Source organism: Takifugu rubripes, chromosome 18 (assembly GCF_901000725.2).
Source record: "Takifugu rubripes chromosome 18, fTakRub1.2, whole genome shotgun sequence".
Classification (NCBI taxonomy): Eukaryota; Metazoa; Chordata; class Actinopteri; order Tetraodontiformes; family Tetraodontidae; genus Takifugu; species Takifugu rubripes.
The window spans coordinates 2481257-2508585 of record NC_042302.1 but is presented as its reverse complement, the minus strand read 5'-3'; the positions used below and the strand labels follow the sequence as shown (position 1 = coordinate 2508585).

General features: G+C 45.3%; 2 protein-coding genes across 10 annotated transcripts in view; one reads left to right on the top strand and one right to left on the bottom strand.

The window, feature by feature from the left end:
- The window catches only part of plxnb2a.1 (plexin b2a, tandem duplicate 1), a 79300-nt gene extending 60038 nt beyond the window's left edge, over positions 1–19262 (top strand). For 7 of the 8 annotated variants that reach the window (XM_029825854.1, XM_029825852.1, XM_029825849.1 and 4 more), the window contains 32 exons: positions 1844–2003; positions 2184–2295; positions 2385–2496; positions 2684–2785; positions 2878–2973; positions 3188–3275; positions 3368–3531; positions 3626–3774; positions 3844–3979; positions 12776–12912; positions 12988–13170; positions 13255–13384; positions 13471–13674; positions 13746–13829; positions 13917–14012; positions 14145–14281; positions 14363–14463; positions 14715–14944; positions 15072–15253; positions 15334–15400; positions 15587–15733; positions 15800–15877; positions 15950–16028; positions 16139–16239; positions 16378–16459; positions 16610–16761; positions 16894–17054; positions 17352–17499; positions 17633–17697; positions 17797–17872; positions 17993–18067; positions 18153–19262. In XM_029825854.1, coding sequence (XP_029681714.1) covers positions 1844–2003; positions 2184–2295; positions 2385–2496; positions 2684–2785; positions 2878–2973; positions 3188–3275; positions 3368–3531; positions 3626–3774; positions 3844–3979; positions 12776–12912; positions 12988–13170; positions 13255–13384; positions 13471–13674; positions 13746–13829; positions 13917–14012; positions 14145–14281; positions 14363–14463; positions 14715–14944; positions 15072–15253; positions 15334–15400; positions 15587–15733; positions 15800–15877; positions 15950–16028; positions 16139–16239; positions 16378–16459; positions 16610–16761; positions 16894–17054; positions 17352–17499; positions 17633–17697; positions 17797–17872; positions 17993–18067; positions 18153–18257 — 3939 coding nt within the window. In that variant the 3' untranslated portion in view covers positions 18258–19262. The remainder of the gene's footprint in view (positions 1–1843; positions 2004–2183; positions 2296–2384; positions 2497–2683; positions 2786–2877; positions 2974–3187; positions 3276–3367; positions 3532–3625; positions 3775–3843; positions 3980–12775; positions 12913–12987; positions 13171–13254; positions 13385–13470; positions 13675–13745; positions 13830–13916; positions 14013–14144; positions 14282–14362; positions 14464–14714; positions 14945–15071; positions 15254–15333; positions 15401–15586; positions 15734–15799; positions 15878–15949; positions 16029–16138; positions 16240–16377; positions 16460–16609; positions 16762–16893; positions 17055–17351; positions 17500–17632; positions 17698–17796; positions 17873–17992; positions 18068–18152) is intronic. The other variant, XM_029825855.1, reaches the window with a different exon arrangement.
- A 658-nt stretch (positions 19263–19920) lies between these two features.
- On the bottom strand, positions 19921–27116 carry mdm2 (MDM2 proto-oncogene). 2 transcript variants are annotated; one of them, XM_011613205.2, is made up of 12 exons: positions 27000–27116; positions 23718–23778; positions 23567–23641; positions 23360–23493; positions 23231–23280; positions 23011–23063; positions 22862–22940; positions 22597–22787; positions 22380–22511; positions 22091–22162; positions 21847–22024; positions 19921–21527 (listed from the first exon to the last, which is right to left on the bottom strand). In XM_011613205.2, the coding sequence occupies exons 2-12, from the start codon at positions 23766–23768 to the stop codon at positions 21055–21057; spliced, it is 1488 nt and encodes a 495-aa protein (XP_011611507.1). In that variant the 5' UTR covers positions 23769–23778; positions 27000–27116; the 3' UTR covers positions 19921–21054. The 2 variants fall into 2 exon arrangements, with proteins under 2 accessions (XP_011611507.1, XP_011611508.1); XM_011613206.2 differs by lacking the exon at positions 27000–27116 and adding an exon at positions 25833–26964.
- Between the last annotated feature and the right edge of the window lie 213 nt (positions 27117–27329).

The following is a 27329-nucleotide window of genomic DNA, read 5'->3' as shown; positions in this document are numbered from 1 at the left end:
TTGTAATCCAAGTGTAAAACTGAAGGTTGTTGGCTCATATACCGTAGTCGCAATGTCCGCGCGCCCCCTAGTGGATGCTGTGTTGAACATGAACATAAAGAACACGTGGAAGTCAGTCCAGATTGTTAAAAACATTCATACCTGGTTCTGTTCAGAGAAAGTTCTGAGCATTAACCTCTCCAGACTGAAGGTCACTCCAATGAAATATAAATAGCAGTTAGCTATTAGTTAGCTAGGACAGAACAAGGAAATGTCTCTGATTTACATTGTTAATTACTGCTATTAATTAGGAAACAACACTGGCAGACTTGAACAAAGAGGAAGCCTAATTTCTGATGAAAGTGTCTAATCTGACTCTCGGTTGCACCACAATCATCTCTTTTATTTTATAGCCGTGTGATCACTGAAGCAGCCTGAAAGTTGAGCAAACTCATTTCCTGTCAAACCGCTGCAGCAGCCATTTTAAATACCAGCCGAGGTTTCTGTGGCGCGGCGCTCTAATCTGATTCTGACGGCTGGACTTTGTGAATTAATCAGAAATTGATCAAAGAGGCGAAGAAGCCTTGTCCTTCATCATCAGACCGTCGGCTAACCTCCCCACACAGGGTTTGGGGGCTTAGCTCTCAGATGTTTAGAAAAAAAGAGACTCTTTCGCTTGTTTTTAGATTATTTATCGTTACGTTAGCTTCAGAGATCTGGCTAAAAATGTGACTCAAAGTTTCACATTTTTTTGTCATTTATCTTTGTCTTATTGGCTGGACGGTCACATGGTCTCCGGATTAAACCATCAAAGTCTAATCTGCTCCTGTAAACTGATGACAGGATCTCGTCAGATTCTGCTGCAGCGGATCAAAGTTTGAGCCCAGAAAACTCTTTTGGGTTCTGACTCATTATTCCGCTGCATTTTAATTAGAGATTTGGAGACTGTGTTTGTGATTTTAATCCGGGAACATTCTGGAATTTTAAAACTACAGCTTTACATTCTGAAAGAAGGGGATGAATTCATTTAGGGGCTCCTCCCTGAACTTAGCACTGAAATTAGAACAGAAGCTTTACTAGTTTACTTAGTTAAAAAAATATAAAGTTGATCAATTATGTTCAATCAAATGTTTAAGTCACTGGTTTATTTTATGATTAAAGAAGATATTAAAATATCTTTTTCGTTCTGTTAAATATTGTGAAAATATTAACAAAATTTCCTGTATTGTTGCAATTCTTAAAAACTCCCAAACCCAGTTTCAAAGCTTTATTTCAGTATATTTACATGCAAGCCGAGTTGGAATTTGATCCTTGTCCCAGTTCACATGCAAGGGAGAAAATTGATTAACTGACGGGAATTGTGTGGTCCTCCTCAACACTAGGTGGCGCCACCTAGTATTGAGGAGGAGCGTCATAATAACCAACTGGAGTCAGGCAACAGTTCAGCAGTTGGAACAACAGAAAGCTGGATAATCCTACAGATCTGTTCATCTTGTTGTTTAGATAGGATGCATCGCACGGGGTTGTTGAGCCTGCAAACATTCCTTCGCTAGTTTAGTTCTGATTAAGGTGAATAGGTCGAAGCAAATTGACTTCCAATCGCATTATCTGTGTGCCTCAGATATAGAGAGCATCGATATTAGGCTGACTAAGGTGCACTTTAGTTGTCCGGTTACAGTGGGATTGAGACATGTGGCATGTAAACATAGCGACTAAGATCAAGCTTTGGACAACCCTGACCTGGATGAATGAGAACCTCCATAGATGTCCCAAAACTCTGAGAGCAGAGTTTCCCGTGTCGGCTCTCTCCTCCTCCTGCTGCTCCTCCAATGATCCCACCTCCTCTCCTTCTACCCTCCTTCAGGTGGACATCATCATCCCCAAACATCCCGAACTGGGGAGTTCCGATAAGCTATACTGTGTGTTTGAAAACTTGACTACTGAAGCTTTGTTTGATGGCAAAACCCTGGTGACCTGTTCACTGCCCGACCCTGTGGAAATCCCACCCACTCCAGACCAGCAGGGTAACTGTACACACCCACTTAGACATACGTACATGTGGATCAATGTGGATTCCAGTATTTTCATGTACACCCTGAGTTGAATCATGTAGGCTAGGCAGTGTGTTAATGCTAAACTAAACTAACCATAGGTTAAATTGTGTGCGTTTTTGTGTGTGCGTGCGTGTGTGTGTGTGGTTTCAGACTACGTATCTGTCCCAGTCAAGATTTTGGTAAATAAAAACATCGAGGTGACGTCTGGAGAATACCACTTCTACAACTGTGCTGCTACAGTCAGGAAGAACCAAAATGCACCGTAAGATTCACACACACGCGTTTGCACACACACACACACACACACACACACACAGTGAGTCATCAATCCATGTTTGTGTGTGTTTTCAGGTGTATCTCCTGTGTGACCAGTAAATGGGGCTGTCAGTGGAACGCTAAAGATCACAGCTGCAGTGACAGAGAAGATGCTGTGGATGGAGAGCACATAGTTCAATCACAACAGGTGTGTGTGTGTGTGTGTGTGTGTGTGTGTGTGTGTGTGTGCGTGTGTGTGTGTGCGTATGCGTGTGCGCGTGTGTGTGTGTGTGTGTGTGTGTGTGTGTGTGTGTGTGTGTGTGTGTGTGTGTGTGTGTGTGTCCACCCATGTGCCATCTATACCTAAAGCTGACGTGTGTGTTTTCACGTTAAAGTCCAACAGATGTCCTCAGTTTGAGTCTCCGGAGCCGCTCTTAATCCCTGTGGGCTTTGAAATTCCCATCAGCTTCCAGGGCAGGAACCTGGACATCTACAAGGTGAGACGAGTCAAAGCCAATCGCTTTCATCATCATCATCATCATTCATTCACCGTCTGTGGTTGATCCATCGGAATATCGTCCCTCTCCAGGGCCGCAAGTTCACTATCGGGACGGAGCTGATGAAGAACATAGAGAGGGAGGTCACGCAGGAGCAGGGGTCAAAGTTCACATTTTCAGGATATAAGGTGAGCATTGGACATCACATAATAAACAGTTTTCCTTGTTTTGGTGGTAAACAGTCGTTAGTGCTGAGCAGGAAAGTGTTGTTGAGCTGTTGTATGGCGCCCCCTAACGGCCGACAGAGCAACAGCTTGACTAAAATGAAATTACTCAAACTTTTTGAACAAATTGGATGTTTACTGTACGTGTGTGTGTGTGTGTGTGTGTGTGTGTGTGTAGTTTGCCTATGATAAACAACAGGAGGTGAATATATCGTTCCATATCAAAGAGAAAGACACTGACAGAAAGATTGATAGCACATTGAGAGGTTGGTGTAACACAAATACACACACACATACACACAGAATGCAGTAAATAAAGTGTATTTCTGCCTCCCTTCTCCTCTTCCTCCTCCTCCAGTTGGGTTGTATAACTGCTCAGTGGGAAGAGAAGACTGCAGTCTGTGTCGTCATGCCGATGCCACCTACCAGTGTGTGTGGTGCACAGCCACGCACATGTGTGTGTATCAAGAGCTCTGCCGGTTGTCGGCGCCGGCGCAGTGCCCCAAACCGGAGATCACAGATGTGAGTCAACAATGGGCCACACCCACTTTTCCTGACTGAAATTTTCACGTTGTTCCTTGAAATCAACGTGTGTTTTATTTCTTTTCTCCTGCAGATCATCCCTCGCTTCGGTCCTCTCAACGGTCGAATTTCGGTGACCATCAAAGGGTCCAACATGGGAATAAAGAAGGAAGACATCAAGAAGATCACAGTGGCAGGAGTGGACTGTGCCCACCAGGAGGACAGATACTCCGTCTCCACCAGGTAATCTGGTCTACGTGTTAGAGATGTGGATCGATGAAGGTCTGGAGGTTGACAATCGCTCCTCTACAGCGTGGTGTGTGAGATTGGCCCGGCCAAACGAGTACCGCCCTCAGATTTGCCGTTTGAACCGACCCACGCTGGAGTTGTGGAGGTGGAAGTGGAAGGAGGCAGACACGGGAGGTCCCAGGTCATCTTCACTTATCGGGTGGGTTCACAGTAACGATTTTACACTCATTCAAATCATGCTAACCTTAAAGTTAACAGCTCCTGGATGCAGCTAGCCAGTTGGTTGACCAATTGGTTGGTTCATGACTGCAAGCTAATCTTTTTAGCGAAAGTAATCAAATCGACTTTAAAGAATCACAATTTGCTCTTTTTTGAAGCTTTTATTCCTCTGTTACTCTTCATCATGGCGAAAGCTACCTAGCTAAAGAGTGCTAAGTTAGACAAGAAGTAAATGTGTTTTTTTCACGTGCGAAGAAGACAGTTGTATTTGGTTCTGAGTGCACCTGTGCAACAAATTAACTTCAAATTCCAGACAGATTTGTATGTTTATAAGGGAAAGCATGCTGTCGTCTCCATGTGTGGTGTGAGGGTGATGTTTGGTCACCCGCGCTGTTCGTTCACCAGACTCAGATCAACCACACAAACAACAGGAGGCCTTGCAAGGGAGAGCTGACGAGCAGTTCAAGCTTCCTCTCTCAACTCCGTCCGTCTGCTGCTCGCTCTCCTCTTTTATTTGGTGCACACAAGATTTGTATCAATCTGACCTCATGATTCCTTCTCCTCCTATCTCTACGACTTCCCGGTGTCCTTGAACATGGTACCTCCCAGTGCTGGGTACATAACAGCTTCAATACTTGGTTCAAACACTCATACATTCCTTTTGATTAAACATTCTAAATCTACTTACTATACTTATTATAGCATTGAAACGATAATAGTAATAACAACAATAATTCTTCTCACATTTCCCTCCTGTTTATCGTTAAATGCGTCTAGATTCTCATTGTCAGTATGACATCATTTCATTTCATGAAATTTAAATGCATTACGTCATTTTCCTAGAAACACATTTCTTACACTCAGAGTTCAACATGGGTACAGCTTAAGACATCTCAAACATTTCATTTACATCTTGCATCACATTTGTCCATTCTTCTTCTGATTCCTCTTCATCGTTGTCCAGTAGAGATCGTTCTTCCACCTGCAGCAAAGTACTAGTAACAGCTGATCCCACGAGCCGGCCAATGCAACCCCGAACAAGAGGTACTACACAGCAAGCTAGTATGGCTAATACTAGCAGCACTATCCCTATCATCATTCCTATCTTGAACAACAGTTCCCTCCACCTTGACAACATCCCTGTAAGCCAATCTGGTGGAGGACTACCATCATCAATCATAGCTCTCTGTAGTTTAGTTAAATTTCTTAATGCGCTATCTATCAGGTGACCGTCCGCATCATTCTCTGGGATGAACGTACAACAGTAATCTCCTACCATTGCACACACTCCTCCCTGGGGGGCCGTTATGAGATCTAAGGCCATCCTATTCTGCATGGTCATCAGTCTTAGCGCTGTCATTTCTTCCTTGACTCCTGTGAGCTCAACTTTTGTCAAATTAGTAAATACTTTCAACCTATAATCAACTGTTTCCAATCTCAATATGTTCTTTCCTACTCCTATCCACGGAAAGAGAGTCAAGGTCACTTTATCTCCGGTTGACCAATGCTTAAACTCTTGTGGTACATCTGTGCCCCACACTGACTCGTGTGGTTTGCATAACAGTATGTGTGATTTATCGCACCTAGCACAGGGAATCTGAATCTATTGGCTTTCCCTGCCATTGTCCGTAGTGGCTCTTGGGTGCAGTTGCTGCGAGCGAACCACGTTCCATCCAACAACTTGAGTGTGAAGTTCGTGTCACGGCTTAGCCCAATATGGACAAAGCACTGTCCTTCACTCCCTGTCATTGGTTCAGCAGTTACTCGCGGTGTATGCACAGAAACTGGTAGCATAGAACAAACATAACAACGAGAATGATTCTGCGTCCGAGCTGTGAAATTAGCATAGCACCACCATGTATTCAAACTGTAAGTGTGTGAGGACTCTGGATTTTGTTCTAACCATGAATGTTCTAAGTGGCTAACTACGGTGCGTTTAGCGCGCGCGTAGCTCTCATCCTGTCTCAGAGCATCTTTCTGTCCCTGATTACCTCCCTCCTGTCGGAAATTCCAAAGACCAAAACTCACGAGTCCTGCCGTCACAGCACTCACCACAATTAGGAAGAACAACTTCATTTCCTTTTAGATCCTCTTCACAGGTTCCGACGGGGTTCAGCCGTTGCTGGACCTATACAGGCCGTCAGCCGTTTACGGAGAGTCCGCCACTGCTCCCTCGCCTTCACCTGGAAGAATTTCCTGTTTCTTACAATGGGAAAGGTGTATCCACGACAGTTTCCCGTCCACTCGAACTGCAGTCTTTGTGGTCAGCTGTAGTTGATAAGGACCTTCCCATCTAGGCGTGTTCCACCTCTTCCGCACAAACTTCTTCACCCACACGTAGTCGCCCGGTTGAATGGGTTCCTGGGGGGTGGAATCTGTGGAAGACACAGGACTAGGCAGAACATTTACAGCATTCACACATCGGTTAAGTAACACTTTTTTCAGATAATCTGCTATTGTTTCCTCAACATGTTTTAGCTCATTTGTTGTTGCAAAGTATGGTAGGCAATAAGGCCGCCCATATAATGCTTCAAAAGGTGTGATGCCTGTTTTCTTGTGTGCATCCATAATTTCACCAGGTCGAGACAAAACATCCAGTTCTTTCCTGTCTCGTCCATACATTTCTTCAGTCTGTTCTTAATAGTACCGTTGACTCTTTCAACCAACCCTGCACTCTGAGGGTGGTATGCGCAGTGATTCTTCAAATCAATGTCCAAAGTTACTCCTACAGTTTTCACTATCTCATTTACAAAATGGCTTCCATTGTCGCTCTAGATGACCTTCGGAATGCCAAACCTGGGAATGATCTCTCTACATAGGACTTTTGCCACTGTCAGTGCATCTGCTTTTGCTGTGGGGAAAATTTCCACCCACCTAGTAAATCCATCTAACACTACTAGACAACATTGTTTACCTTCACATGGTGTTAGCTGAATAAAATCTAGAAAAACTGTGTGAAATGGATGATTTGGTAATGGTGTAGTGCCTGCAGGGGCCTTAAGGGCTCCCTGTGGGCTGTGTTTTACACAAATAGCACATTGTGAACAAAAATTAGTAGGTATGAAATCCTATAGTGTAATAATGTTCATTAACCATCTGTACCATCCCTCCTGTTGAGACATGGCATGGCCCATGGCTCACTAATGCTGCCCATTTATGCATATTCCGGGGAAGGATTGGCTTGTTTCCTATGGTTAACAGTCCTTTATCATCCAGTTTGGCTCCTCGCTTCTTCCACATGGCCTTTTCTTTTCCTGGAGCACTTTGTTGCATTTCTTTCAGAATATCATTATCTGCAGGTTCTAAGTTAAATGATTCTTCCTCACCATTATCAAGAAGTGTGTTGTTATTTGCTGCAGCCTTTGCGGCTCTGTCAGCAAAGGCATTGCCTTGTGAGACTGCGTCTGTGTTGTTAGTGTGTGCAGTGCATTTACATACAGCTATTTTACGTGGCTGCTGTACTGCTGCCAATCACTTTTTTAACAGTTCTGCATGCATGACCGGTTTGCCGGTCGACGTTTTCATCCTTCTTAAATTCCATTGTTGAGCAAACACAAACAGCGTGGAAAAAGCATATTGACTATCTGTATAAATGGTAACATGCTTAGTTCACAGGCACGTGTGAGTGCGACAAGTTCTGCAGCTTGAGCAGAATAGGAGGAGGGAAGTGATTTCGCCTCCACCACCTCAGTTGCTGTAACTACTGCATAGGCAGTTCTAGTGCGTCCAGTCATCCTTTCTCGATGATCCATCCACAAAGAGTGTCTGTCCTGTAGTCAACGCGACATCACTGAGATCTGGTCGCGGCAGGACCTTGGTGGAGACCTCATCCAGGCAGTTGTGCTGGTGTCCCTCTTCTGCGGTGGGTAGCAGCGTTGCTGGGTTTAAGGTCGTGCAGCGACGAATCGTCAGATTCGGCTGAGACAGCAACACTGCCATGCAGGAAAGATGACGTGCGGGCGACAGGAACGCTATCTTACTTTGTAGCAGCAGTATTGACACTGCATGTGGAACTAGCAAAGTTAGCTCATGATATAGCACCACTCCTGCGGAGGCTTTTACTGCCTCAGATGCTGCCACCACTGCTTTAACGCATGGTGGGAGTGCACAAACTACGGAATCTAGCTTGTGGGAGTAGTAGGCCACTGGCTGCCTCTTATCTCCGTGCTTCTGCAATAGAACTGAAGTCATAAAATTACCTTTGCAATCCACGACCTGCTCAAAAGGCTTCTGATAGTCTGGCAGCTTTAACACTCCAGCACCTACAAGGGCCTGCTTTGTGTGTGTAAATGCTTCTTCAGCTTCAGGGGTCCATGTTAACACATCAGTCATTGCTAAGGGATTATCATACATCAATGCTTGTAAAGGGGCAGTTATTTTCGCATAATCTAAGATCCATGATCTGCAAAAATTCACAAGTCCTAAGATTGACATCATCTGCTTCTTTGTTTTTGGTTTCGGAGCATCAAGTACTGCTGTTTTCCTCGACTCGAGAATAGCTTTACCATTATGTGTCAAAACATGGCCCAGATAAACCACTTCCTGCTTCACCAGTTGCAGTTTGCTTTTGCTTAATTTATGGCCTTGAGCGGCTAGCCAGTGTAGCAATGCTAGCGTGTCTGACCAACAATCTGCCTCTGTTTTTGACGCCATGAGGATGTCATCCACGTAGACGAGGATTTGACTTCCACACGGAGGTTTAAACTTAGCTAATGATGACATCATTACCTGAGAGAAGATTGTGGGACTCTCACAGTAGCCCTGAGGTAACCTTGTCCAGGTGTACCTTCGTCCTTGAAACGTAAATGCAAACCAAAACTGGCTGTCTGGATGTACTGGTACAGAGAAAAATGCATTGGATACATCGATCACCGTGTACCACTGATGTTCAGGGTTTAAGTCATTCAGCAGAGTGTATGGATCTGCGACTAAAGGAGACCTAGGGACCACTGCAGCGTTTACAGCTTGCAGGTCTTGCACCAACCGCCAGCCGGTAGATGGTGGTGACTTCCTTACTGGAAATAGGGGTGTATTTACAGGAGACTCAGGACACTCTCTGATGACTCCTGCTTTAAGCAGTGAGTTAAATATCAGAACAATACCCTCCTGTGCATCAGTCTTAAGGAGATATTGCCTCTGAAATGGTCTATAATCTGATTTAGGGATTATTTTTACAGGTTCTGATCCTTTTATAAGACCTACATCTGCAGGTCCTTCCGACCATAATTCAGGGGGAAGCTCTTTCAGCTTCTCCTCTTCCTCCTGCGTGAGGAAGATGTCTTCTTCTCATGAACTCTGGTCTGTGAGGTGCGTTGCTGGATGTGTCAGCAACCATGTTTTAAGGGGAATGCGCCACACCTGGAACTGATCATTAAAATCAACCTCACCCTTAGGCCTATAGGGCAGGCTGCTCCAGTGTTTTACGTCACATCCCAAGTCTTGCCATCTTTTCTTAAGTGGTTTAGCAATAGAAACATGTGGTACAGAACCTGACACTTTGAATAGCGCTGCTGCTTCGGCGGAAAGGCTTCCTGCCGTGCAGACAGCTGTCTGACCACACACATATAGGTGCATAAATACAATCATTTGTGGATCTTTGAGTTTAGTAAACTGCTCTGCATAGCTTGATGTGCCGTGTGAGTCTGATTTACAGAATCCACCTATGCGCTCCACGTGCATGGTTACATGCAGGTCAGTTTGATTGTGGAGCTGGGCTTCAGGCTGTAAGTATGACAGAGCTTTACCATATACCATAGTGATTGGCTCAGAGAATGGAGGGGGCTGCTTTTCAGGAATGTCAAGTGACCAAAATTTACTGCACATCTCTCCTTCTCTTACCCACAGATTAACCATTCTATCTACAGACCACATCCCTTCGGCTGTGGTACGAATCATCAACTGAAGCTGAGAGATAAGATCTCTTCCTAATAGATTTACGGGACATGTGGTGGAGATCACAAAAGGAGCTTTAAGTGTGATTCCACTCACAGGGTCACAAACATCTACAGGAACTGACATTCTTTCTTTAGTTACGAGACCATTTGCTGATCTCACAAAAATCTGTGTAGAAGTTGGCTTTAGATCTATTGGATCTCTAATTACTGATTTACCTGCACCCGTGTCTACTAAGAATGTTAAAGAATTGCCTAACACGGTCAGTTGTATTTCTGGTTTGCCTTCAGCAAACAGGAAGATGGTTTCTAAGTCTAAAACATCTTCTAGGTCATCTTTTTCAAATTGGTCAAATTTTGTGCCCTGATTTGTTTTAATTTTTGTGACATCTTTTTCCGGTTCTAGTCATTGTTGAGGTGGATTAGAACCTTGCTGCGGTCCTCTATTGTATCTCTGGTCACGTTGTTTCTTTTTACAATCACGTTCCCAGTGTCCATAATTTTTACAATAATGACACTGATCTTTTTCACGGGAATTGCCTCCTCCTCCCCTTCCGCCTCGGCCTCGCCCACGCCCTCGGCCTCGGCTTGGGAAAGGATTGGCATTGAAAAACATGCCTGTTGATTGGTTCTTACTTTTTTGGCATTGTCTTTCAGCATGCATAGCATGTTGTTCATAGCGGTTTAGGTTACAAGTTCCAAAATCAACTAATTGTCTCTCTACCCAGGTTTTTATCTCTGATTTTGATCCCCCATGTATAGCTTGCTTTAACTGCTGTTGGTAGGGACCTTCTGGTTCTTCCGCATACGGAATTCCACTATTTTTTCGGAACACATCTTTCATTCTCATGCTATAGTCTTCAAAACTTTCGTCAGTCTTTTGTCTCGTGGCCGTAATGGCGCTGTAGTCAGCTCGTCTAGTAAAAACAGTTCGCATGCGCTCATACAGTCTGTCGAGTCTGTCATTTAGTTCTTGGCTGCCAGGCTGCCATGGTTGTTGAGTGGCTGGATCCACTGGGACCCAATCTCCTCTAACAGTGCCCCATTTCTTGCCATTAACGCACATGAGGACTTGCTGTGTTTCAGTACCGTTAGTATGGTAACTTCTTTTAATTTTGTAATATTGCCTGGCCTGTCTAAGTTACCATCCCAATCGAACTTAGTCATCCACAGCTGAACATATGAGCATGAACCTGGATATTTGTCTTCCATGTGTTTACATGATGCTGGGTTTTCGAATTCAGCACCTTTTGTGGAATGTTGGTTGCCCATGTTTGCACTTTATTTATCAGTTTTTATGTATTTGGGTGGAGACGCCTGATCTCCCGACTGAACAACCCTCAATCCCTACAGGATATCTAGTTCAGTCCCTCCGCCGTGGCCTTATAACCCCTCTTTTTTAATCAGGAGAGTATACACCAAGCTTCTACCTCCGAGGAGGCGGGTGTATCTTGCCTCTGCTTCTCTCCCGATGACCAGGCAGGCAATACTGCGGTATATTCCGTGTAGCGCTTTTTGTGTCTTATACTCACTCCGTTGTCGCTATGGTTTCTCTCTGAGTTGTTTTGGTGCCTTCTTCCCGTCACTGGAGATGGTCGCCCTGGGAGGGACGAAGACCGGCCTTCCGTCAACTCGTGATGAAAGGTCTTTCACTTCGGACGTCTTTTTGACTCCGGCTGCGCAGACTTCGGCGTTCGGTCGTCCCACGGCGCTCCTCTCCAGGTCTTGGGATCCGGCTCGAAGGACCAATTTTTGTGAGGGTGATGTTTGGTCACCCGCGCTGTTCGTTTACTAGACTCAGATCAACCACACAAACAACAGGAGACCTTGCAAGGGAGAGCTGACGAGCAGTTCAAGCTTCCTCTCTCAACTCCGTCAGTCTGCTGCTCGCTCTCCTCTTTTATTTGGTGCACACAAGATTTGTATCAATCTGACCTCATGATTCCTTCTCCTCCTATCTCTACGACTTCCTCGTGTCCTTGAACATGGTACCTCCCAGTGCTGGGTACATAACAGCTTCAATACTTGGTTCAAACACTCATACATTCCTTTTGATTAAACATTCTAAATCTACTTACTATACTTATTATAGCATTGAAACGATAATAGTAATAACAACAATAATTCTTCTCACAGTGGCGCTGGAAAATCACCTCCCCGGAGAAACAGTCGAGTGTGAAGATATGACTCGCAGACAAATACGCAGCGCCACGTTCAGCTCCAGGCACTTCTCATCCAGAAGCAAATTTGATGGAAATGAGATTCAGACACTTTTTGGGGGGCTCTCAGAGGTTTAATATAACTTCCCCCAAACTGAAACAAACCAGTCAAACCAAGATGGCTGGAAGGAAGAATTTCTGACCCTTCATTGCACAGCTCCTCCCACTGACTCTGTTCATGTTTCTGATAAATCTTGTGTGTTTTCTGGTTGTGTGCACCTTCCGGAGATCTGTTGCTTCTCAAAGCAACATGAGATTGCAGGAGATGGGAGACCAAGTTGTCTTTAAAACTAGCTTTTGTCGGTCTGAATATTGATGGTGGCCTTCGTGGGTCAACTCCGCGCTGTGTTGTTGTTGCGCTGTAAATATTGTTTAATATTTAATATCCACAGTTGTGCCACAGAAGAAACAAAGACTCCTTTTTTCTTTAAAGCTGTCATTTCCTGCCTCCTCCTGATGGGGCAGTATTTTGCTCACTAATGAGATTTAAACAAGTTGAACAATCCAATTTCCTGAAAAACAATAAAAAGCATCTTCTAACATAGGAATGGCTGTTTGGGATGTGCTAATACTATAATTGTAATCATTTCCTATGTTTCGTGGAGCACCATGCTCTCCTCATCCATCCTTCAAGGTCACTAACGACTCGTTAATTATCCCTGTCAGGACCCCAAACCAGTGGCCGTCCACCCAGCAAAGGGTCCAGCAGCTGGAGGAACTGTGATCACCATCACGGGAGAAGACCTGGACACCGCAACAAAGGAGGACGTCACCGTTACTGTGGGCGGAGTTTCCTGTGAAGTGTAAGCCCCGCCCACTTCCTGTTAAACTCCTGTCTGCTGCAGCCAGATGACATACCTTCTCTCTCTCTCCTTCAGGCTGTCGTTCGGAGTTTTGATCACCTGTAAGACTGGAAAGTACCGTGGGCAGAAGTTGCCCTCTGACCTGATGACGGTGACGGTGAAATACGGTGAAAACACCACCAAAGACATCCTGTCTGCGTACCAGTACTCGGAGAACCCCAAGGTCACAGATTATAACCCCAAGGCCAGCTTCCTGTGGTGAGGATGCTTTTGATTCTGTTGGAAGTGAGCCGGAGCAAAGCACCGAAACTGTAACTGGGTTTCCTCTCCGTGTGTCTGCAGTGGCGGCCGCAAGATCGTGGTTACAGGAAACGGGTTCGACCTGATCCAGAGAGCCACCATCAAGGTGCTGCCCTCCACCGATGAGTTTTCAGACGACACCTCTCCAGACGTGGTGAGGGTTGGACCGGAGGTTTGTCGGGAGGATACCGTCACGCAGGGCTGGGAGACACAACGCTTCCTGTCCTTTATTCAACTTCTTTATTATTTCCCCTTCAGTTTGTTGAGGAGGCTAGGAGCAAGAACGACACGGTCCTGCAGTTCGACTCCCCAGCGGTGAACAGCTCCTGCAAGGCCCTGCGGACGTTTCTCCAGCTGGACAACGTGGTGGAGGAGCTGAAGAGCTTCGACTATCACCCTGACCCCTCCTTCAACGAGCTCCTGAAGAACGTCATCACGGAGACTAGCATCATCATTGTCACGGTGAGGACACGCACTCGCGCTCACAGTCCGGTGAAGCTGCTTCAGCGCCCTGACCCTCCGGTTTTGTTCAGGGTCGAGGTTTCGACAAGGCCATGACAGCCAAAGAGGCCCAGGTGTTTGTTGGAGACGCCACCTGTCACGTGAACATCCTGCAGGTGTGTTCACATTGGTCACCTCTGCTGCCGGACTGTCCCTGTCCTCCTGTCCTGAGCTGAGCGAGTCTCGTTTTTGTGTCTCTTCAGGAGGATAAGTTGATCCTGGAGGCTCCATCGCCCCAGCCCAAGTCCAGATCCAAGCGCCCGCGCCGAGACACCACCAATGAGATGCTGGAGCTTGTGGTAAAAAAAAAAACTTTGTGCCGCCATTAGCTTAGCAGCGCTGTGTGTTAGCACAAAAAGCTTTATGTTTACAGGTGCGTTTTAGCTAGTTGGAACATACAGTAAATAACACACACTTCCATCCCCCTCCAGGTGAAGTTTGGTCACGGTGAGTGGTTGGTGGGTTCGGTTTGCTACGCTAGAAAAGACGACATTCCTCTGGCCATAATCATCCCGGCGGTCATCATCCCCATGATAATCTTCATCGCCGTGTCCGTCTACTGCTACAGGTTTGAGCAGAAACTCTGAACCTGGAGCGATACATGAGCTTCCAGAGGGGTGTTTTCACATGGCCGTTTGTGCTCTGACAGGAGGAAAAGTCAGCAGGCAGAACGAGAGTACGAGAAGGTGAAGCATCAGCTGGAGAACCTGGAGGAAAGCGTTCGCGACCGCTGTAAAAAAGAGTTCACAGGTAAAAAGTGGCAACCGTGAATGGTGAAGAGGATCTACGGTCAGCTCTCATTCAGCTGTAGCCAGAAAGCTAATAATATGCTAACAAATATAAAATACTTTGATTTTGATATTAACTTAACGGCCAAAATGTTGCCATCTTCAAGTGATTGACATTTTTCAAATGATAGAAAAGTAAAGTTTTTCGTTTCTGAAGTTAACACCAAATTGACGTGTTTTGAGCGGTGACTTCATCTGCTGCGTTTGTCTCAGATCTGATGATTGAAATGGAGGACCACACCAATGATCTGAGCGAGGCTCGGATGCCTTTCCTGGACTACAAAACCTACACGGACTGCAACTTCTTCCTGCCTTCCAAAGATGGCGCAAACGATGCCATGATCACAAGAAAACTACAGATCCCAGAAGCCCGCAGGGCCATCGTGGCTCAGGCTCTCAACCAGTTCTCCAACCTGCTCAACAGTAAAACCTTCCTCATTAATGTACGTCTGGAGTTTTTTGACACTTCTTTTAAATAAATTTAATTATAAATGAGGTCTTTTAATTGAAATTGAAGGAATTCCACAGTGATCAAATCATTCTTCTTCTCTGGTTCGGTTTTGTGTTCAGTTTATTCACACCCTGGAGAGCCGTCCGGACTTCAACGCTCGAGCGCGTGGTTATTTCGCCTCCTTGCTAACGGTGGCGCTGCACGGGAAGCTGGAATATTACACAGACATCATGAGGACGCTGCTGCTGGAGCTGATGGACGAACACGTGCAGAACAAAAACCCCAAACTCATGCTGAGGAGGTGAAACTCAGGAAGACACTTGTAGGGGTCTGGTTTCCTTCTGATGTGGAAGATGTGGATCACCTCTGTCCTATGTGCAGGTCGGAGACAGTGGTGGACAGGATGCTCTATAACTGGATGTCCATCTGTCTCTATCAGTTCCTCAGGGTAAGAACATTCATTTTATTCTGTTTTTACCTGCTTTTTTCTGGGCCAGACAAACAAGAAGTGTAAGAAAAAAAGAAGAAACCCAGTCCAGTTGACAGAGAAAACTACCTTGGATAAGAAAAACAGAAAAAAGAATTAAATTAGACAAAAGCTTTTCAAAGCAGAACCCTCGTCTATGTGTTCCAGGACACAGCAGGAGAACCTTTATATAAGCTCTTCAAGGCCTTGAAGCACCAGGTGGAGAAGGGGCCAGTGGATGCCAAGATGAAGAAAGCCAAGTACACCCTGAACGACACGGGCCTGCTGGGAGACGACGTGGAGTACTCTGTCCTGGTACGTGCAGGCCCCATCCTGCCGGTCTACAGGCGTTTCACGCTGTAACTGTGTTTGTGGTGTCAGACCCTGCAGGTGTTGGTGCACGGCGAGGGGCCAGACGTGACCCCGGTGAAAGTGTTGAGCTGTGATACCATCACTCAGGTCAGCGAGTTCCCTGAATGAAGGAAAGAGCTTTGTTTTCAGTTAACCTAACGAGCCACCTGTCCTGTCCAGGTGAAAGAGAAGATCATAGATCAGGTGTACAGAAACCTGCCATACTCGCAGCGTCCGAAGGTGGAGAGCGTCGCTCTGGGTAACCTCATTTCTGCACCCAACTCGCTGCCGCCCCCGCAGGCCTGTGATGGAACTGCAGGCAGCCCGGCCTCATTCGTGATTGATGTGTAATGCCGTCTCTGTCCACAGAGTGGCGCCCTGGCTCCACAGGTCAGATTCTGTCTGACCTGGACCTGACAGCCCAGAAGGAAGGACGCTGGAAGAAACTCAACACCCTGGCTCATTACAACGTCAGTACAGATGCTTCCCCACGAAAACCTGTTTTCATTTTACATCAAACATTAAAAATACACAAACGCTTCACAACTGAAATGAAAGCGCCACATTTTCTGTCTTGAGTCATTTTGGCTTATTTCCTTGTCTTCCAGGTTAGAGATAACGCCACACTTGTCCTGTCCAGAGTTTTACACACACAGTCCTTCTACCAACACCAGGACAGCTACGAAGAGAGTACGCAACACACACACACACTCACACACTCTTATGTATACTTCCTGGAGGGGCACTAGAACAGCCTGAGGTTCTCAGCTGTCAACCTTTCTGTTTTTTTTTTCCAATTCTCTCACACGTCCCCTCTCTCTCTCTGCGTGATGCTAACAGAGAACTCACTGCTGGAGGAGGACAACACCTTCCACCTGGTGAGGCCGGCCGACGACATCGATGAAGTGAAGTCGAAACGCGGCAGCATGAAGGACAAGGCCATGACCAAAGCTATCACGGAGATCTACCTGACTAGGCTGCTGTCCGTCAAGGTGCGTCGGTAACATCTGGAGGGCAGACGGGAGGAACCTTTGGTGTCGGGGGTCGTTGGCCCCCCCAGGAGGAGAGATGGATGAAATGAAGACGTGTCACGGTGTGAAAACCCCCCCTCTGCTCTCCTGCAGGGCACGTTGCAGCAGTTCGTAGACGATTTCTTCCGCAGCGTGTTGTGTTCCAACTCCATCGTTCCTCCGGCCGTCAAATACTTCTTTGACTTCCTGGACGAGCAGGCGCTGAAGCACGACAACGTGGACGAGGAGACGCTGCACATTTGGAAGACAAACAGGTGCTCTTGCTGTTCCTCCTTTTACCAGCAATACATGATGGGGAGACAAAAACGGGAGGAAAGGTCAGAAAGGTCGGAGGCTGACGGTTCATCACCACCCCAATTACACGCCTTGGGTAACCATAGAAACAGCCAACAGCCAAGCAGGCTGGGCAAATGGTTGGAGATGGAGAAAAAGTGACAGCAGTTTGATTCAGCGTCAAAGATGCTCCTTCCTGATTCAGTGATTACAGAACTTCTGAAGCTTTCAGCATGTTTTTAATCTCTTTTAATCTGAGAACGATGGTGTCTCCTCAGCCTGCCTCTGAGGTTCTGGGTGAACATCCTGAGGAACCCGCACTTCATCTTTGATGTGCACGTGACGGAGGTGGTGGAGGCCTCGCTCTACGTCATCTCTCAGACCTTAATGGACGCTTGCACCAAGACGGAGCACAAACTCAGTCGGGTCAGTTTCCTTCAGAAATGAAAAGCTAAAACGAGCTGATTCGTGTGACTATTTTCTCCTGACGATCACCATCCGTTCAGTTCCTGCAGCCATCATCTCATCTGCTCTTTCTGCTGTTGTCTTCTGACTGCAGGAGTCGCCTAGCAACAAGCTGCTCTATGCAAAAGAGATTTCCTCCTACAAGAAGATGGTGGACGAGTGAGTGAACGAACTGGAATTCTTCAGCTTTAAGTTCCACTTCATCTGATTTGTGTGTGTGTGTGTGTGTGTGTGTGTGTGTGTGTGTGTGTGTCTCAGTTACTGCAAAGGCATCCGGCAGATGGTTCCAGTCAGCGATCAGGACATGAACACACATCTTGCTGAGCTGTCGAGGGTAAGAAACAACACATATTTATAATCTACAGCCGACAAGATCAAGTGTCAGTCGTCAACATTAGAATCAACTTTACGGTCGAAACGTGGTTGAACGAGTTTGGATGTGCAACTTTTGCAGCAACACACAGACAAGCTGAACACTCAGGTGGCCTTACATCAGCTTTACCAGTACGCCAGCAAGTACTACGACGTGGTAAATACTTCCTGTTCCACATCAGCGTGTTTAATTAAAGGGGTATTTGCACACAGGATCAAAACTGTCACGCTGTCGTCCTCAGATCATCCAGTCTCTGGACGAGGACCCGGCCGCCCAGAACAAACAGCTGACGCTCCGCCTCCAGCAGATCGCCGCCGCTCTTGAGAACAAGGTCACCGACCTTTGACCCCTGCCCTGACACGGTGGGGCGAGGGGAGTGGCTTACATTGACTAAAACGTAATAAAAGACTTAGCAGAAGGGATTGCGGGTGGAACTTAGAGGGCGGAGCTGGTGGAGTCACAGGAAGAGAGTGACCACAGGTGGTGTGAAGTGGGTGGAGTCCTGATCCTGCAGAGGCGTTTGGATTTTTAAAAAAAACGTGCACAGAGGACGTGTTATCGTTCAGCGCTGAGGTCCGCTCCCACCTGGCTAACACAGCACGGACAAGATGGCCGCCATCGTGGGACTGCAGCAGAGAGGAGCCAGAGGGTTATTTTTTTAACCGTAGCTGTTTCCGTATTTGGCTTCTCAGCATCGCAACGTTTCGTTTTTCATTGTCGAGACTGAAGAAACAAAGTGCCACACGAGAACTGAAGGTTTACCAAATATTTTATTTTTGCATCTCGGCTGGACGTTCGGACGCTTTCTGACCACTTTTGCATCATTGAACTGCAGCGTCTCTGGATGTTTAGCGTAATGTACCACGAGACGTGGAGGTTAGAATCATGGAGCCACTATGGTACTCACTAGTGACCTGTCACAGGTTGGGGTTTGTCTGAGAGACAAAAATCAGAGCCAAATTGTTGATTCTCATCAATTGAAACGTCACGTTTCCATAACAGAAGCTGTCATCGTTTCTTCATTTTTTAAGTGTTAATGGGGGTCATATTGGACGCCTTATCCTGTGTGTGTTTATTAGTTAAGTTGCTTCGTTGCTGAAAATCGCCTTGTTTTTATTTCCTGTGAAAACCCACAAATGCCTGATCATGTGGTCAACACTTTTTATTTTTTAATCAACCAGTTTTTATAATCTGTAATTCCACGACTTCTACAATGCTTCATTTAACTGCGTTTTTCTCTATTTTTATTGATGCACATAAGAGAAAGTCTTCTGAAAAAAAGCCAGAAAATAAATCTCAGTGAAGTTGGTACGTGTTAAAATGGTTTACGTCCAGTTTTTGTTTTTAAAGGAAACATTGATTTTTAGGGTTAGGGTTATTTTTTTTGGGCTGCTGCTTCACTTGGTCCAAGCCACTTCTTCTGGTTAAATATCAAATGGAATAAATGCTGCGTTATTCATTTCAAAACATTTTAATCTAGAAAACCACCATAATTATTCACCTGTCCAACCAGGAAGAAGAAAGCGGTTCACCAACTAAACTAAATATATTTGCGTGAATCTTCCAAAACCCACAGAAACGCCACAAGTCAATTAAAGCTTTGAGTTAAGATTGACGACTGCGCATTTTTCCGACTTATTAAACTGTTGGCCTTCTAGATCTTATACGAACTAAATAAAAAGATTATTACATCGTTACGTTGGTTCTGGGATCGAAGCTGACTGTACCGGAGTTGTAAGCCCCGCCCACTTCACATTCAACGTTCTTGTGATCGATATGACGTGTCCGTTTTTTAATCTTATTTAATGCTTACTTTCAAGGAAAATTTAAGTCGACACATATTGTTCGACTATCAATTTTTCAACTTATTTAATTTGTTTATACTGGACATCTTTTAATTTAAATAGGTAAGATTGACGATTGCCTTTAATCATACTGCCGCGCTGTGGACGGGCGGTGGTACTACATCTTTAATTCTCGGCAAGTGAAATAAGACAGAAGACACCACGATAACTTAAGTTAAATTTTATTCATTCTCAAAACCTCTATGTACTGCGATTTTAGCAGTCTTAAGAATATCGCATGACAAACTGAGCAATTGACCTACGCCGCAAAAACAAACAGTCAAACTTGCCAGTTTTGCAAAGAGATGGAGCTGCGTTTTTAATGTGCATTTAAGGCTTCTACTCCTTTACCAAAGAAATCTTTGTTTCTGGTCAGCTTTCGTCTGGGAAAGCCCACTGTTTACCATCTATTAAATTAAAATATCAGAAGTTACACATATACATTTGCAGCTGAACATGGCAACCAAACATCATCCCTCTAAGGAGAATTTAACACAAAATGTTTAATAACACCTCAGATTATAAAACACTTTTCGAATTAAATAGGAACACTGAAACTTATTTGGCATCGCATTACACAAAAAGTTTAGTGCGTGATCTTTGATCTGTTTTGTGATCAAAGGTTAAATTACATTTCCAGAAAACTTTAGTGGGGGAACAAACTCATACGCTGATATTTAGGATATGTGAAAAATTAAGATAGCAAATCCAATGATTTACTATGTGATGTCTTTATAGAACTTTTAAATAAGTAGACAATTAAATCTAAAATTAATTTATAAATGTGAAGCCCATTAAATAATAATAAAATAGAGATACCAGGTGAAACAATAACACTCAAGGAAACAATTGAGGTCAGAAGATTTAAAAGATGTCAACAGTCTTCAAAATACAAACTCAGGTTGAGCTGAGGTTTATGATAGCGAGAAAATAAAGAACTCTGGTTTAAACACCTTAATAAATTGAATCTGTTATTATTAACAATCTCAAAATTAGAAAGCAACAAATATTTTCTTCACTGTCATGTGAGCTACAGACGTCTGCTGCCACCAAATGAGTTAATCCGCCACTGAAAACAGTCCCAAACTGGTGCTTCTGAATTAAACTGCCTCACTGATCCGATCGGATCGGCCGCTTTAAATATAACTGATCGTTGTTTTCAGTGACCGGACTCAAACTTTTACCATCTTCCAGAGAAAAAGTGCAGATAAATGAGAAACTGATTCTCGGGTTACCATAGCAACGATGACGCCTGTGAGGTGCGTGGCGAGAGGCCGTCGTGGACAGCCTCGGTCCGTCTCAGCTGAGGTAGGTGAGGATGACCGACTGTATCGGCATCCTGCACACCGGACACAATTTGTTCCTCTTCTTCAGCTTCCTGGCGCAGACATAGCAGGAAATGAGGTGTCCAGTTCGCCCATGGACGATGCAGCCGTTCTTCGGCCGCGACTGACAAATGAGACACGGGTCCAGGCAAGAGTCGGGCAGCCGCCACTCCGCTGACACGCTGCGCTCCAGCTCGGGGGTGGCGGAGGCTGGGTCGCCGGCGGGGGATGTCGACGCCGGTTCCTGCGAGTCGAGAGAGGAAGGGAAGAGCTGCGAGGATGAGGACGCTGGCTGTGAGGACGAGCAAAGATCCTGGGAGGAGGAGCAAAGATCCTGGGAGGAGTCAGGAACAGAGAGCGTGGAGTCTGACAGGCACTGTGAAGACGGTAGCGTTTTGGCATTTTTCCCATCTGGAAGATCCACGCCGTCGGTCTCCAAATCAGAACCTTCAAGAAACAATTATCCATGAGTCACTATTATCTTCTGTAGTTTATCACTGATGTGACACCGACGCTCGAAGGATCAACCAGAACTGGGTGCATTTCCTAATCTGGTTCAACAGGGGGCGCTCGTGTGCCACCAGCGTGACATGTATAGAGGACGCACAAAGTGGAACATTTCCAGGTCCAGATTTCATAAAATCGATATATTCTGCACTTAATGTTTAATATGGAGCAAATAAAAGTTTTAGCAAGTCTTAATGAGGTTTGAAGGAGACCTAAATTTGCCATTGATTTTGCATTTAAACGCGTATTTATGACCTACCGGGAGCTTCGTTGGCTGCTGATTGGTCGTTTGGTTTAGGGGGGAGGGCTTTGGGACTCGACGAGGCAGATTTGGAGAGCTCTTCGGGTAGCCAATCACGGCGTAGCGTCCAGCAGCGCAGGCAGTTTCTGGGGAGGGGGGGGTTCAACTCGTCGCACTTGACACATCGCCAATAATCCTGAGAGAAACACAACCATGGTTAGATCCCTGCGCGGGCCTGCGTGACACTGTGCTTGTGTCTTACAGCCTCGGTGATCTCCGTGTCTTCATCGAAGGAGTCTTCATCCTCAGCCTCGAAGATGGTGACCTCATACACCTGAAACAGATCAGTTTAAACATCAACACAATATAACGGCTTCCTGTCCATCGTTTCCACACATCAAAAAAACATTGCACTTCAGGGCAAATCATTTATTATCATTTGGTAATATTATTAGTGTTTAATTATCCAATGACTGAATTAATAAAGATCGAGGGAAAGACATGAAAATAAAACATGACGCTTCTGGAAATAAGAATTCAATGTTTGTCACCTGATCGTCTGCTGACACCGAGGCGTCGTCTTCATTGTAGTCGTCTGAGGCGATGGACTCCACCTCGAACTCGACGCTGAAGTTGTCGCTGTCCGAGTCTGGATCTGCGAGGGTGACCTCTGACCTCACAGACTGCAAACGCACACGGTTGTCATTACGGCAAAAAACAAACAACAGTGGGGGGTGATTTAGTTGGACAGAAAAGTCTGTTTCTCACCGTGCTGTGAGAGTCGGAGGATTGGCTGCTGTGTCTGTCCCGCCCACCTCCCAGTCCACCAATCACACACCAGGACAGGCTGTCGTCAAACGTCAGCGAGTAGCTGTCAGATCTCCTCCGCTTCCTGACATCTCCTTCCTCCTCGTCCTCACTCTCCTCGTTGCCTTCATTGTCAACGTTGTGGGAGGGACCTGAGGAGCGCCAGTGGGTGGGGCTTAGGCTACAGCGCCACTACGTTTGATCGCAACAAGGAGAAGAAGTTCACCTGGATCGCTGCTCCTGCAGCTCCTCCTCCTCCGGCGTCGCCGGCTCCTCCTGTCTGGTGAAGAACAGTCTGCTGCCTCCTGGAAACACAACATCCATGAAGACCAATAATGGTTGAATTTGAGCCTTCATCGTTGTGGGTTTTTTCACCTCCGACTTCTCTCTCTGGTCATCTGTATTTGAGTCGCTTTGGCTCGATGACTCTGGAAAAGGCAGAAAGAATTGTTTCTACGAGGGCAGCAGAAAAAGAAGAAAAAGCAGCCACCTTTCAGGGCGGGTTCTCCTGATGGAACAGGATTATGAATAATGGGTCTGAGATGAACTCTGGGTTTCTGAGGAACCCAAAGAGGAACACATCAGATGTTCTCACCTGGGTTCTTCACAGCCACGAGGTTCTTCATGATCATCGCAAACAAAACTCTGAAACATAAAGACAGTGCGTTGTTGAGACCTTGATGTGGGAACTTGATCGGGACGACGGATGAAACCGACGTCTCACCGTGGCTCTTTGACGGAGAAGCTGTCGACTCCCAGCACCCGGCCCAGTTCGTCGTGGGAGCAGTGGACAATGTGCTGCTGCTTCTGATCGTACAGCTGCTTCTGGATGATGTACTGGCCCAGGTAGAACATCACCTGCGGGGAGAGCGCCACAGTTGCATGATGGGAGGTGGAACGAGATGAAATGAGTGGCGGGGTCCCGTCATACCTCCTTCATGGTGAAAACGTCTTTGATGGCTCCAGCGTCTTGAAGCAAACGGTGGAACTCCACGTTGGGTCGAACCTGGAGGTCCAGACAGGAAGCAGCCCGTGAGGACACAATTATGGAGTCAGTCAGACAGGAAGCGGGCATCACTCACCAGCTTGTTGTCGTCGGAGGCGTCTGTGCTGAGCTCTCTGTCAGCTGACATGATGACTATCCTGCAGAGAGGATACAGACGTGGACACCATTGAACCTCAAACACAGCAGGACGATAATAACAATAATAATACGCTCGTACGTAAGTGTGGGCAGATGAATTCCCTTTCAGAGGAAAATCAACAGGAAGTCTCTCTGCTGCTCTGACAGTCACTGAACAGACAGCTCAGACCTGATTATAGCTAATTCATTCCAAACGGGTCCTTCAGGCGGAGGTCGACCTTCACCAGCAGCTGCTGGATCGGCCTCCACGAGCCAGAGCTGCAGCAGCTGCCTGACTGTTCCAACACAAACAAACGAGCGTCTAAAAGTCACAGTTCTGAATAAAATCTGCCCACAAACTTGGGAAGAATACACAATTCGGGAACACCAGTAGCTCAGGGAGAAGCTGAGAAAACACACTTTTGCTTTCATTAGTTCCAAACTGGAGAAAACGTTTGAGCAGAAGCTGCTGACGGTCGAGAAGTCAGATGATCGCAGGGGTGCTGTTTCACCCTGGGGGCTTGTTAGTCTTTAAATGTCATTTTGAGGAAGGTTAGCAATCCCTGTTTTAAAGAGCCAAAAGTTAAGAATAAACCTTAAACTGAACAAGTTGGCCTTTGCAGGTGTGCTGCTAAATATTGGGTGTGTGTCAGCGTGTGTGTGGAAGGTGTGTGTGAGGATGTGTTTACAAACAGGACCAGGAGGGGGACAAACAGAGCCAGAAGAGGAGAACAGGAGGGTCGTTGTAAAGGATTTGACTGGACAGCTGATATCCTCTTAAAGCCTCCATGTTACTGACCAAATGGGGTGTGTGTGTGTGTGTGTGTGTGTGTGTGTGTGTGTGTGTGTGTGTGTGTGTGTGTAGAGAGTAAAAAACTTACACCCACTGACTAATTCCATCTGTGTTTCCTTGTTAGATTAAACTTTTACCTTGTTCCGTCCTCCTACTAGTGTCATAAAATATCAAATTATCGTAAAATAGTGATACTGAAACCGATATTTGCGTTCAATATTATTTTCTATTGATTCTGCTCGCTGCGCTCTTGTTTCTCATAGGTTCACAAACACACACATGCAGCGCGCCGACCTCAAGCGTCCACCCAGCCAATTTCTTCGTAACGCTTCACTAAATTTTCGCGTGTTAATGTTAGCTCAGGATTTACGACATGGCCAGAGTATTGGAGCGTTTCGAACTCAACAGTGGAAATGGTTGACCGCACTAATGAAACAAAATAAACCAAAACAAGGAAATGTCACCATGACAAGACATAAATAGCCATTTAATTTTTAACATTTAGAGGAAGCTCAGCTTCTAACGCAGTGTCAGGAATCACCCCTGGTGACACTACCAGCTACATTAACGTAAACCGGCTTTGGTCACAACATTTTTTAGATTAAATCCTCTTTTTGTAATTTTAAAATGTAATGTTACCAGCAGGTTTAATTAAATATTCAGCTTTAGAGCAGCTGAACAAAGTCTAAACTGCATCTTCTGAAATTAATTAAAAGACAGTTTTAAATCCCAATGTTTAACGCTTTTATCAACAATACAATAACACACAAGAATATTATCTAGTAAAATGTGAAGATTGACTGTATCAATTTAGTTTTACTTTTAGATTTCAAGTGGAATCAAAATAGTAAAAAGGGAAAATAATGGTAAAGCAATGAAAGTAATGAAAATGTCTGCTTAAGGGAGCTCAATAACTGCTGAAAGGTTGTAAAATCCAATTTAATTCTGCTGAATAAATATTATAGTAGAATGGTGGTAAATGAAAACAAGATAAGTAGTATTAGTATTAACATGTTTACAGTTGCCTCAATATTGAAACTGCATCTTACAGAGTACAAAAACTGTTTAATTGCTTATTTAATTTAGCACAATGAGCTAAATATCTTTGGCAAATCACTGACAAAATAAATGTATTCGGATTCCTGACTGCCTACAATCAGATGCACAATAATAACATGGAAATAACCCAACAACCTGACATTCACAGAAGTAAGTAGTGAATTAGACTAGAATTATTGAACACCAGTGATGTTTTTGCAGTAATCTCATAAATATTCTTACCAGTATGAACAGAAAGGATGGATCAGGAGTCACTGGTGTGCAACATAGTGCAGGTAAAGTGCAGGAGTGTGCAGAGATGCAGGCTGCAGCCTCTTGTAGAGCAGCTCACACAGAGACATGTCAGGACTAGACCGGTCTGAGCACTCGGGGCTGACTCAGCACAGCCATGTTGGACGTGTCCATGTCAGGATGGACTGTACCAGATGATTTAATCACGTGGAGACATGCCGGGACTAGTCCTGCATGACTCATGTTAAAATACATAACTGATTACTAACCACCAGAACCAGTCCTGAACGGCGTCTCTGTGTTTGCCTAGTATGAATCAACCCATAGTGTAAAAACGTTGCAGTTTGAATGAATGAACAGCTGCTCTGGGGTTGGGACAGATGTTTCAACTGGGACTGAACATGTCCAACCCTCCGGAGCGGGTCTGTCTGTCTGTCTGGACAGGACAGGACAGCGTGCGTGACTCAGCTGTTGCCAATACAACCGAAACCGACGCGCAGCAAATATGTCCGGACTTGTCCCGGGTTCTGAGTGACGTCACACACGGACCCAACCACAGGAGAACATTCCCGTCAGAGTGCAAGCAAAACTAAATAATCCGATCACCCAGCAGAGGCAATTAGGAGTTTTTACACACACATATGGACAGATGAAATTATAAATTACGCAATTTCCAGTTATCGGACTGTGGTGCATAAACGTGTATCGATTATCTATTTACCACGGCGCTTCTTACTTTATTCCACAGTACTTTAATTTTTAGGGTTTTTTTGTTTCTTTTTTGCAAAGACAACGTACAACACACGCACTGGGGAGCCAACTACAACTTTGTTGTGTAGCTAAACGGTCAACATGCTAAAAACAAGCCGCTCGGCTCAACCTTAATAAACACTTTTGCCTCGATATTTCCAGGAATAGTATGGTTTATTCACCTCAGATCATCTTCTAATGCTACTTTGCCAGAAAATCTGGTCTGCGGTGTGCAACAGTTCACATTTGAAGACGCTAAATTGCATAAACGTCAGAAACTGTTAGCCGAGCTAATTCATCTTCAACAAGAACGTGGTTAAGCTTGGCGGATCGAAACAGGCAATGGTTATAATAGCTGTGATGCAAAATGCATTTTAGATTATATTTTATAGTTTAATGCGCCCTAACCTCGTGTAGAAAAGCCAGCTGGGGGAAGTTGTTGCCTCTTGGGTCAGGAAAACACGAGGTTTGTGGCCCAGTATTATTTCTTCTTCGGTTATTTTTTTTTTCTACTTTCAATTTTATGGCGGTTTTCACATAAGAAGTCGGTGCAATACCGCCACCAGGTGGTTGGAAATATAGCTCGCTTCTCTACCAAATCAATAAACCAAAAACGACTGCATTCTCTCAATCAACTTCTTTACTGAGGAAATCTACTACGGCTTTAATACTCTTATTTCCTGAATTACTTTAGACCTTATCATTGACGGTAAATTGTATTCTCTGTCTACTGAGATC